This window comes from Limulus polyphemus, unplaced genomic scaffold, assembly GCF_000517525.1.
Source record: "Limulus polyphemus unplaced genomic scaffold, Limulus_polyphemus-2.1.2 Scaffold677, whole genome shotgun sequence".
NCBI lineage: Eukaryota > Metazoa > Arthropoda > Merostomata > Xiphosura > Limulidae > Limulus > Limulus polyphemus.
Window position 1 is genome coordinate 434,893 of NW_013666287.1, and position 13,035 is coordinate 447,927.

At 35.6% G+C, this 13,035-nt stretch overlaps 1 protein-coding gene across 2 annotated transcripts in view; it reads left to right on the top strand.

The window, feature by feature from the left end:
* Window positions 1-13,035, top strand: part of LOC106459896 (excitatory amino acid transporter-like) — a 75,835-nt gene that overhangs the window by 42,162 nt on the left and 20,638 nt on the right. The window contains exons 1-2 of one of the 2 annotated variants that reach the window (XM_022386474.1): window positions 5,081-5,645; window positions 10,852-11,050. In XM_022386474.1, the coding sequence (XP_022242182.1) occupies window positions 5,511-5,645; window positions 10,852-11,050 (334 nt within the window). In that variant the 5' untranslated portion in view covers window positions 5,081-5,510. Of the gene's footprint in view, window positions 1-5,080; window positions 5,646-10,851; window positions 11,051-13,035 lie in introns of those variants that run through there. The other variant, XM_013919568.2, reaches the window with a different exon arrangement.

Genomic DNA, 13,035 nt, shown 5'->3' on the forward strand with positions numbered 1-13,035 from the left:
TCTAAAGGCTTATAACTTTCAAAGTCGAGTATTGATACCCCTGGTTGGCACAGCACACATAGTTCACTGTGTAGCTTTGTACTTAACAATAAATAGACAAAACACACAAATCTTTAACAAAATTGCTTTTCGACTATATAAAAGAAAAAGAAACAAGGGAGTAATTTTAATAACAAGTATTCAAACATGTATAGTCCCCCGGTGTGACAGCGGTAAGTCTTCGGATTTACAATGCTAAAATTAGGGGTTCGATTCCCTTCGGTGAACACAGCAGACAGACCGATGTGGCCTTGCTTTAAGAAAAAAAAACACTCATGCACTTATAAATTATCCAAACAATTTTTACAACAAACTCGGTGAAATTAGAGCTCCCATGTGACTAAAAATATAAACACAAAATTGGAAATGATAACTCAACATAACATCAACTCCTACTCAGCACTATCGGGATTTATAGAATATCCAGCTCCAGGCTAGTGCTCTAGTTCCAGTTATGTTTGTCTACTTTCGGATATTCACGCAAAGATACTCCAGGGTCATCTGCGCCAGCCGTGTCTAATTTAGAACTGATAGGCTACAGTGAAGGCAGCTAGTCAACAGCACCCACCGACTACTCTTGTCTGACCGAATAGTGGGAGTTGACAGACGTTTTTATAATGAACACACGGCCCCAAAGTGTGGAGCTCGTTTTTTTTTTTTGGGGGGGGGGGGAGACAGTAACGAGATGCGAATAGTGGACCCACGAATCCACAGTTCAGCACACTTACCAGTGGACTACTCTCGGACCTTTAGTGATAAAGGTTATAGGTGAAACTTCTTCGTCAAATTCTTGCTGAGGTTACGTTTCCATAAATAAAAAACTAAAGTGTGTTAACATGTCTTAGGTGACGTATGTTTGAAATCAAGTTGTCAGACATAATAATCTTAATAACGTATTCAAAAATTTAAATCATAATAAATTGTCAAGGTTAAAACTATTTATAAGAAAAAGTGGGAGCTTATTTGACCGGTGAAAGTAACCACAGAAATAAAGATGCAACTTATCTTCTACTTGAATTATTTTTAAATATTAAATAGTTAGTAGAATTTCAAGGTAAAAAGTCAGTAAATATAAAAGTAGATACTAAATGTCCATGGTTGCATTATCAATAAAAATAAAGTATTTAAACTATCTAAGGGTTAAAATCATCAATACTAGTATAAAATACCCGTATTCCGCTAGAGGGCTCAAAGGCTCCAATGTACCGATGAAACTCCTCGATTATCTGTTTGTTTGTAATTACGCACAAAGCTACACAATGGGCTATCTGTGCTCTGCCCACCACGGGTATCGAAACCCGGATTCTAGCGTTGTAAGTCCACTGGGGGGCCTTCGATTATCTCCAATTCTATAGCTACCTCAAAGGGAGAAGGGTCCGTCCCTGAAAATAACCCCCCGTTAGAACACCTGCCCGTGTACCTCATTATGAGTGGGAGTGTAAACACAGTTTCAAACATGGCGCCTGTGGGACCCCTAGGTGGCAAGGAACACAAAATGCGATGCCGAAGTAGGGATCAGCCACTCTGAAAACCTACTCCTATACCCCTTCATACGTGGGTGACTTTCCAGTTGCGTTTTAGCCCCTCTTGGTATCCCTTAATAGGGGGACTACGCCATATAGAAAAGCACAGCCCCAGGCTACGCCGGACCCGCCTGTCAAGTTTGGCCCTACTAGCTTGGCAGGTCTTTCGAAGAGTTCAAGGACAAATAAACACGACACACACTGTAAATTAATATAGGATTTATTTTAAAATGTGGGTACATGTTCTCAATGTCAAATTATCAGTAAAATAAGTTTGTTTTTGTGTGTTTTTCTTATAGCAAAGCCACATCGGGCTATCTGCTGTGTCCACGAAGGGGAATCGAACCCCTGATTTTAGTTTTGTAAATCCGTAGACTTGCCGCTGTAGTAAAATAAAGCCTATAATACTTTTTAATTGATATGAAACTTTTAAAAATGGATAACATTTTTAACGGTGAAATCATACAGGGGTTAATCAGACTTTACAAGAAAGACCCGCATATGGTAATGTAGTGGCATGTCACCACAGATGGGAACTGAAGAACCGCGGGCGACACCTTTTGGGCCTATACATTCGGTTCCTGGTGAATTTCTGATCAAACCATGATAAACTTATCGTTAGAGGATTTTTTCATAGCCCTTTCTGATGAAGGATATGCATAAATCAAGTTTCTTAAAAGATTAAGAGTAGAGCTAAAAGGATAAAACATTTCGAAGAAGGGAGTCTTCAGTGTTCGCCAAGAAAGCAGAAAAACTCATAAAGTAGAGCGTTTAGGATATCAACGGGCAATAAAACCACACCCCAAGTCAGTCTTTCATCTTCAAAGTAAAGATTATGGTTACGAAGAAGAACCTTCCAACCCAAAAAGTAATTGCACTGAAATTGGATATACCTCCTTGTGCCCTCAGTGGTACAGGGTAAGTCTGAAGGCATATATCGCTAAAAACTGGGTTTGGATACTCGTAGTTTGCACAACACAATTAGCCCATTGTGTAGCTTTGTGCTTACCTATAAACAAACAAAAATGCCTCATTGTACCTTTAACAAGATAATACACAAGAACTGTAAGTTGACCAAAGCTCAGAAACCAAAAGTTCACAAGCATCCAGACACATTTCGAAATCGGTAGTTGTTTTCATGAGAAAAATGGACGAAGGAATTGGTATTACAGCAATTCCATTAGATCACACACATTGTCAAATTCTCGTATGCGTATTTTCTACGTTTGGTCTGCTTAAATGTGTTTTTGGAAGCCGACGTCCATATAGAGTTAGCATAGAAGATGTGGTGACGGACAATAATACATGATCACAGTCTTCAGACTGAGCATTATCGACAATGTAGAAAATAGTTCCAAGAAGAGCAGAGAACCTCAAGCATTCACTATTAACCCCACTAAATAATGTGGTAACACCATTTCAAGTTTAAATAACACAGGCCTGCGATTTTAAACTTCATAAAGTTGTTTTGTTTTTAATAACGGATTTTCTAAAATTCAGCTACGCAGATTTCGAGAATAATATTCTGTTGTTTTATTATGTAAGGATTTTTTATGAATAGGGAAGAAATAATACTCTTACTCAGATCAAATTTACAACAAATTTACCACAAATATAACAGAACATGTTTGGGTCATTTACGCAACTGCTTGTTACCATAGCGACGAATAGATAATATTAAAAAGAAAAAAATAATGTCAAGGTGCACGAACAAGCAAATACTATCCAGAAATTACAACTCATGCGGCCTGTTAACTGTTTATATACTCTCGTGTGTTATATGTGTGTTTCTCGTGGGTTCTAGAACGATCGATAAGACTCACTTCGCGATTGGTCTAGAGAAATCTATAGCCAATGGTTGTCAACATTTTAAGCATAACAAAATGTGACCCGATTTAAATGAAAATGATTCACTTATGTAAAAGTACATATGACATTTTGGGAAAAACCTGTACGTGATGGAGAAAAATGGATATCCTTTTCGGATTTAGCGTACAGGAATTACTGTAGAACATGTAAATATTTCTAGACAATAATGCCATCGCAGGCCTGTGTTATCAGTTAAGCAAATTTGGGCATGATATTTTCTGGCTGAAATTATCAATTAATTAAAAACTAGATTTTATATTTTTCTAGAAAAGCAGCGTAGTACCACATAAAATTTTAGCATAACTAAATTAGGTAGCTTAATCTAAAGGTGAAGTGTACTAATAAGTATAAAAAGGGGTGCCTCTACCCACATTTAAATAAACTTGATGAAGCATCTTAAGAGGTTAGACATTACCTCTTCTTCAACCTCTCACGGAAAAAAAGTCCTACTTTTTGAAAGCATGGGAGTTAACAGATTTTTTTTTAAATTACGAATTTACTACTTTTTGTACTTCTCTTAATCGCTGATAAATAAGCCCCCCAGTGGCACAGCGGTATGTCTGTGGACTTACAACGTTAGAATCCGGGTTTCGATATCCGTGTCGGGCAGAGCACAAATAGCCCATTGTGTAGCTTTGTGCTTAATTACAAACAAACTGATAAATAATCAAAGTCAAATAATATATCTTACTCAAGTTAGCCTCCCAGTGGCTCCCAGTGGCTCAGCGGTAAGTCTGCAGGCTTACGACGCTAAAATTCGGGTTTCGATACACGTGGTGGTCAGAGCACAGATATCCCAGCGTGTAGCTTTGTATTTAACAACAACAAGCAAGCCAACAGAAAACCAAACCAAAGTTAGTAACATGTTTTCAACAGCCCAACGTTAATAAAGTGATTTAAAAGTGACATTGTAATCATCAAATAATATAATGTTCACTACATATTTTGAGCCTGAATAGTAATAGATTTTCAAGCTAACGTTGTCACGAACAATTAGAAGCCAACACAATAATTAATGTACTGTAAATTGTATTATTTCAAGATCAAGTATCAGCTAAAGAAATGTGATTGTATTGTAATGATTAAAAACAATGTGCGTTCATTATGGTCAAGTAGTGGTCAAAGAAAATGTGAATACACTATATTTAACTAATGGTTTATAGGTAATGTCAGCAGGACATTTTCAAAGTGAAATTATGAATAAAAATAAAGCGGGTAGTCTATTTCACGCACGTTTTACAAATACTTGATACCATTATTTTCAAATTCCTTCTTCATACCTAAAATGTTCTACTATTTGACAATTGCACGTCTTAACCATAGTTACCGTATATTTTTATTGTATAATCCAATAAACGGCATTAGCCAACATGTGACGTCACAGCTCCAGGTGTTAATGCATGAGATTATAATTGTTTTATTTAAATCTAAGTTTTTAGCGTATTTCCTATTATTAGTACACGCTGCAACTAGTGGTGAATATTGATTATGTAACCATGGCACAACCCTTTCGTCGCCATGTGACGATATGTCGATTATTGTACAAGCACAACTTAACTTTGTGCTTTAAGTTTTTGCAAGACATTTACTGTACAATTTCCGTAAGTGCGCCAACGTCCACAGATCCAGACTTACGCCAGTCTGTTTATTCAAGCGCCCTGTCGGAATCGAGTCTCCATTCCCCGGCTACAGTTGTATCGATCTTCAGCGTCTCCTGTGAAAACGGCTGTAATGTCTTCTATCCTTATCAATGTTATTATACCGTACTCATTCTGATCCCGCTATACACTATAGGCCCGGCTGTTAGGCCTAACAGTTTTCCATTATTCGAAAGTTGTTCATGGTATTTATAGTAAAACGTCAGTTTACTTCAAAAGATATAAATCCGAGTTAGACTCGCAGACTAAGAGATTATTACACTGTATAAAATACATATATTTTTGGTACATAAACGATGTTGTCAGCTACGTTAGAACGTCGCTTTGCTGGAAAAATGGTTAAATAAAGCCATGCGTCTGAACAGCCCGTGTAAGAAGTATATGCTAAACCGAATTTAAAGGTAAAAAAAAATCTTTAAAAATGAAAGAACAGAAACCGCTTCTCCTTCGTAGCCACAGCAACGGGTTTTCGGGACAAATCTCTCCCAGCATCACCAGCCCAACAGCTGATACTAGTGGTTCGTTACTCGTATTAACAGGATCTCAAGAAGGAAAGGTGAGAGCATGCATGCGGCGCGCCTTTATTCCTACTGTGGGGGTGGGGCATTACTTGAGGGGAGGGGCCCAAGAAGTGAAATGCTGTTATGACACAGGGGGATTCTGAAAATAATCAACCATGAACACGTATACTTTCAACACAAAATTGAGTTCCCGGGGAGTGAATTATCTCTCTCAACTTACAACGTTACAGTTTCCGTGTTGTCTCTAAGTCATGTTCTGTCCGGCATGGCCAGGTGGTTAGGGCGCTCGACTCGCAATCTGAGGGTTGCGGTTTCGAATTCCCGTCCCACCAAACATGCTCGCCCTTTCAACCGTGGGGGCGTTAGAATGTGACGGTAAATCACACTATTCGTTGGTAAAAGAGTAGCCCAAGAGTTGGCGGTGGGTAGTGATGACTAGCCGCCTTCCCTCTAGTCTTACATTGCTAAATTAGGGACGGCTAGCACAGATAGCCCTCGTGTAGCTTTGCGCGACATTCAAAAACAAAACATAACAAACTAAGTCATGTAAAATCCAGCTTAGATTGAGGTTTCGTTTTTGTCATTATATTTTCTGAATCATCACTACTTGTAGGATGGTTTTCATCTTCGAATGTGACAGATCTAAGTTTTCGAAGTTATATATTACAAACAATTTGTTTGTTTTAGAGCAAAGCCACATTGGGCTATCTTCTGTGTCCACATCAGAAAATCAAACCCCGGTGGACATTATAAACAGTAAAATGTTTTTAACTTTATCTAATCATGTGTTATAGTTTAGGTATTTTGTTGCCAGTGTTGACATGTTTTCACGTGATTTAAACTTTCACAGGATTAAGCTTACTCACACTAACATGACTGGTGTTGAACTGTGGACATTGGCCCTAAGGATTTGCTATTAACTGATGCTAATTTGAAAGTATGTGTACTCATTCATAAGTTACCAAGTTTCACTGGTTTTTATATCTTTGTGTGAGTTGATGCTTCTATTGTAGCGAGTGTGTTGTGCAAACATTTAAACCAAACTCGTTGATTGCACGTGTTTGTTTCTAATCACAAAATCTGAAACAAATGTAACAATAAAAAATAATCTAGTGTATTAATCTCCAACATTTATCGAACTCTGTAAATTCTCTGCTTCCATCACATATACATTTATCAAACTCTGTAAATTCTCTGCTTCCATCACATATACATTTATCAAACTCTGTAAATTCTCTGCTTCCATCACATATACATTTATCAAACTCTGTTAATTCTCTGCTTCCATCACATATACATTTATCAAACTCTATATATTCTCTGCTTCCATCACATATACATTTATCGAACTCTGTAAATCCTCTGCTTCCATCACATATATTTATGGGATTGTGATAAGTTTTTACTTCTGAAAATGAAGAAAATGTATAAATAGTTATACATGTGTGGTAACATAAATTACAAAATGTATACATAGTTATACATGTGTGGTAACATAAATTACAAAATGTATACATAGTTATACATGTGTGGTAACATAAATTACAAAATGTATACATAGTTATACATGTGTGGTAACATAAATTACAAAATGTATACATAGTTATACATGTGTGGTAACATAAATTACAAAATGTATACATAGTTATACATGTGTGATAACATAAATTACAAAATGTATAAATAGTTATACATGTGTGGTAACATAAATTACAAAATGTATAAATAGTTATACATGTGTGGTAACATAGATTACAAAATGTATAAATAGTTATACATGTGTGGTAACATAGATTACAAAATGTATACATAGTTATACATATGTGGTAACATAGATTACAAAACATTGTTTAGTTACAGTTTTTTTCAACTGTAAGATTAATTTTTCACTAATTACTTGTTATGATGTCAATTTGGAAAAGTTTCTTTATACATTATTACTTCCTACATTTAAAGTCAGTTTAGATGGTTAGTATCGTTTACTGTGATACGCCACAGGTTTCCGTTCTGAAATATTTCAAAACTGTAGACTTCAGAGATTGCTTATAGAATTCAGTGGAGAGATCTGTGTGTATCGAATCAACAAAGTACTAACAGTGGTGTTGGTCGACTTATCTTTGTCTCCGAAAACCGGGTAATGTTATAAAAGCCAAAAGCTAGCACAACGTGCATGATAAACGTTGTCTACCTTCACACGTAACCTTGGCAACGAACTAGAGCCGTTCCGGTTAAACTAAACAAATAATAACGTCAGTCAATATTAATAAGAGATGGCACATAGGAACTGCAAAAATTTGACGCATGCGTGACACATACACAAACATGTACGTTACTTATGAAGTAGTATTTTTATATAAAATGTTTGAGTTGTCTTTACCCAGATGTTTGAAAAACACGTAACATAATGACACTGACATGATCTTATACACTCTTTTTCAAAGGTCAAACTATTTAAAGTAATAATGTTATTTTTTATTTTCAAATGGCCTGGTAGTTTAGGACAATCGAGATGAAGAAAACAAATAAATAATGTTGCATTTCTCTCCTCGGGTACAATGCTTTATTGCGTCATGATTATGTTGTAAACCATTATTAGCTAAGCTAGAAATCGTGTTATGTTTATGTTGTAAATCATTATTAGTTAAGCTAGAAACCATGTTATGTTCATGTTGTAAGTCATTATTAGTTAAGTTAGAAACCATATTATGTGCATGTTGTAAATCGTTATTAGTTAAGCTAGAAACCACACGGTGTGTCATATTTGTGTTGTAAATCATTATATGTTAAGCTAGAAACCACACGGTGTGCCATGTATGTATTCTAAATCATTAAAAATTAAGCTAGAAACCACGCGGTGTGCCATGCCATGTATGTGTTGCAAGTCATTATCAGTTAAGATAACATGACCTAATGATGATGATATCAGCTCTCCTCAACTCATGATAAAAATATCATGACCAGGTAAAGATCAATAAATATTAACATTAATTTCCAATCGGTATAGCCTATCTACTTGTATCAAAAATAAAAATCAACTCGGTAATGATTATAGCTAAATAAATACACCTTTATTACATTCTTACTTATAAAGATTAGAATGCATTATTTCATCAGTTGGGTACTCTCTCTCTCTCTTAACGACATTCTCAGCCGTAAACCCAATAATATAAAGTTTGGCGAGCTCAGGAGATTTAGGCTAGCCCTAATTCCTTATACTAAACTAATTATGCAAATAATCGCCATAATAAAAGCATAACAAGAAAATAATAAAATTAGATATATTAAATATTCTAATCAATATTGTTAAGGAAAGTAACATTCAAGAAAATAGTATATCTTTTGAAAGATTTTGGAAAGGATAAAAAGGTATTTTAGACTTGATTCCAAATGTATAATTAATAAAGTCTTTGTCTGCAACGTTCTTTCGGTCTTTACTGAGCAGAGAATACTGAAATCTTTACCAGAAGATATAGGCCTGGCATGGCCTGGTGATTAGGGTGCTCTACTCGCAATCCGTGGGTCGTGGGTTCGAATCTCCGTCGCCGAACATGCTCGTCCTTGCAGCCGTGGAAGCGTTATGATGTTACGATCAATCCTTCTATTCGTTGGTAAAAGAATAACCCAAGAGTTGGCGGTGGGTGATGTTAACTAGCTACCTTCCCTCTAGTCTAGCTCGTGCAGCTTTGCGCGAAACTCAAAATAAACCAAACCACAAGACATCTCGTTACACATGTTGTTGATGTGTAGGTAAATACATGTACTGGAATGATTTTCTTCGTTCGGTTTTAGAGGTTTTATCATGCACATCACCAGGTGGTGTACCGTGTAACTAGTATAAACTTTCATCAGGTATATATTAATCAGTAAACAACGTTCCACCGACACAGTGTTGGAATCTAATTTTTTACCTTAAAACCCCAAGCCTTAATTATATCACTTTGTTGTTTCCGATATGTTTAAAATTTTAAGTATTCTCGTACTAATCGCACGAATACTAGATGTTAGCTTCAAGTAATATCAGCTTTCCTCAGTTCACATAAAATATAAAAACAACATAGCATGGCCAGATGAATATAACAATATCAGTTTCTTTCAACTCATTGTAAAAAATTACAGCATTACCAGATGAGGATAGTAACATCAACTCTTGTCAGCCCATGGTAATAAAACTTGTAGCATGACCAGTAAATGAATTAAAGCATTACCAGATGAGGATAGTATCATCAACTTTCGGCAGCCCATGGTAATAAAACTTATAGCATGACCAGTAAATAAATTAAAGCATTACCAGATGAGGATAGTATCATCAACTTTCGGCAGCCCATGGTAATAAAACTTATAGCATGATTATCAGATGAGGATAATAACATCAACTCTTGTCAGCCCATGGTAATAAAATTTATAGCATGACCAGTAAATAAATTAAAGCATTACCAGATGAAGATAGTGATATCAACTCTCGGCGGTCCATGGTAAAAAAGCTTGTAGCAGGACCAGATGAGGATAGTAATGTCAATTCTCGTCAGTCCATGGTAATAAATCTGATAGCATAATCAAATGAGGGTTACGGTATCAAATTCCGTTAACCCAACGAGATCGGCACAGTGTAGATTTTTGCGTCTTTACACAGGGAAGTTTGTTTGCTACAGTTGATTTGTACACAAGCACCCTATTGCACTTAGAGTTTTATTATACAAATTTCGCTATCTTTTGTTTGATAATAAGAAATAAAAAACCTTAAGCTTAATGCTGCACTGAAGAAGAAGAAGAAGGCTTAACAGCTTTGCTGTTCCCGCGAAATAAAATCGTTATATTCTACGTCATTACCACAACAGTCACTTTGACCTAAAGAGGGCCTAAGTATAGAAACAGAAACGTTGATTCATTCTAGATACAGGCAGGAGAAGTTCATTAAAGCTGAAACTCTACGAACAATAGTAAAATTTGTAACACCATTTAAGAAGGCCTAAGTATAGAAACCGAAACGTTGATCCATTCCAGATACAGGCAGTAGCGGTTCATTAAAGCCGAAACTCTACGAACAATAGTTAAATTTATAACATTTCAAAATAATTTCAGTTTACCGAAAATCTGTTAACGTTTGCAGTAACACGTATATTCTTATATTCTAAACTGCTAAACAGTCTGATTGTTCAAATAAAACATTTTTGTACCTTTCCTGCAAGAAACTGGTTAGACCGTAAATATTTTATTCATCACAGTGTTCTCCTTTTGTGTTAGGTGTTGATCTGGTCAAAGGACAACTTACTGCTGATTCTTACTGTATTGGGTGTTCTACTCGGTGTACTGATTGGTTTCCTGGCACGTTTCGCTGACTATGGCGAGGATGCTATCATGCTGGTGTCGTTTCCCGGAGATATCCTGATGAGGATGTTGAAAATGTTGATCCTCCCGCTAATCATCTCTTCCATGATATCAGGTAATTTAATAGAAACGTAACTGTAATGGCACAGTTAACAGCAGTGCTCAGTGACAAAAAAGGAAAATAGATTACGTTTTCCGGACGCGGTATTTAGACCAACTTATGTCCGTGATTGCAACTAAATAGCGGTTTTTAAAAAAAATCAAAACTGAAAGGATTTTAAAGGTTTAGTTTCAGTTGTTCTGAATTTTCTTAACAGTACTATAGAAGTAGATTTAAAAAACACGTTCAGTCTAATAACACTAAGCTCGTAATAGATAGCGCTCGACTAATCGGTATTAATTGCACGTGCTTTTGGTGCGAATTCCATTTGATTTGTTTGTTTGTTGTTAAACACAAAGCTACACGATGGGCTATCTGTGCTGTGCCCTCCGTATTGGCTTAAAGTTTAAACGTACTGGTTATTAGATATGCAATAATTTTAGTTGTGCTTGTTTGTTTGTCGTTAAACACAAAACTATACAATGCTGTGCCTTCCGTAGGGAATTGAACCCCGAACTACAGTGTTACAGCCCTCAAGCTTACCGTTGAAACAAATAATACTATGCACTAGCTAAAACTAAATCTTATAGAATTCTTTGAAATTTCCAATCTGTGATTATCAAACCTTTGGCATTTATTTTTTCATTTGGTTGAGGTCGACATATAATGCGAAAATAAATAATTTAAACAGCAGTACATACCCGATTCTTCCACGCAGTTACTGGTTATTCTTATGTACGTATTTATAAAGTCGATATAGAGTTAGTTAAGAACAAAGGATCCATTTGTGTAACGTAACAAATAGCCCAGTCTTGTACGTTTTTTTTTTTAAATCCACAATACATTTGTTTTATATAATCTGACAGTCCACTTACTGGAATAATTACAACTTTATTTCTTTTGTAAGGAAACAATTTTTTAATTTGGCTGAGAATGTTCACATATACGTTTAAACGAATGTTTCCATAAGAAACGGCAAACATTTCATCGAATATTTCCTGACGAAATGGCAAATGTTTCATCGCGTGTTTCCTGACGAAATGAGAAACGTTTCGTCGAGTGTTTCCTAACAAAATGATAAATGTTTCATCGAACATTTCCTGACGAAACGGCAAACATTTCATCGAATATTTCCTGACGAAATGGCAAATGTTTCATCGCGTGTTTTCTGACGAAATGACAAACGTTTCGTCGAGTGTTTCCTAACAAAATGATAAGTGTTTCATCGAATATTTTCTGACGAAATGGCAAATGTTTCATTAACTGTTTCCTGACGAAATGGTAAATGTTTCATTAATTGTTTCTTGACGAAATGACAAATGTTTCATCGCGTGTTTCCTGACGAAATGACAAACGTTTCGTCGAGTGTTTCCTAACAAAATGATAAGTGTTTCATCGAATATTTCCTGACGAAATGGCAAATGTTTCATTAACTGTTTCCTGACGAAATGACAAATGTTTCATCGCGTGTTTCCTGATGGAATGACAAACGTTCCATCTAGTATTTCCTGACAAAATGATAAACGTTTCATCAACTGTTTCCTGACAAAATAACAAACAATAATACATGGTTTATTCCAACTCAGATTAATAAGAGCCTGGTGTTTTCCAGTGTCTGAATTGTGTGCTTTTCTTCCGAGAATTTAACCACACGATAAAGCCGATCTAAGAATATGAGATTTTGTTTTTTCAAATAAGACTTTAATAAAAGAAGAAATTAGACAAAATTTTCAACCATTTAATAAAGATACCAAAAAAATAAAAACAGATTTGTTAGAATCAAACCGAGAAAATGACCTACAAAAGCTATAGAAGAAAATTCTTTAAATTAAATAACATTCTAACTATCACGAAAGAAACAACTTACAACGATTTTATTTACATACGAAGAAAGATTACCGTATTTTTCGGAATATAGGACGCACCCTTATTTTGAAGACAAAGTTTTTTTGGGAAAAAAAGCTACAGTCGCATTTGAAAGATTTTTATTGAACAAAAAT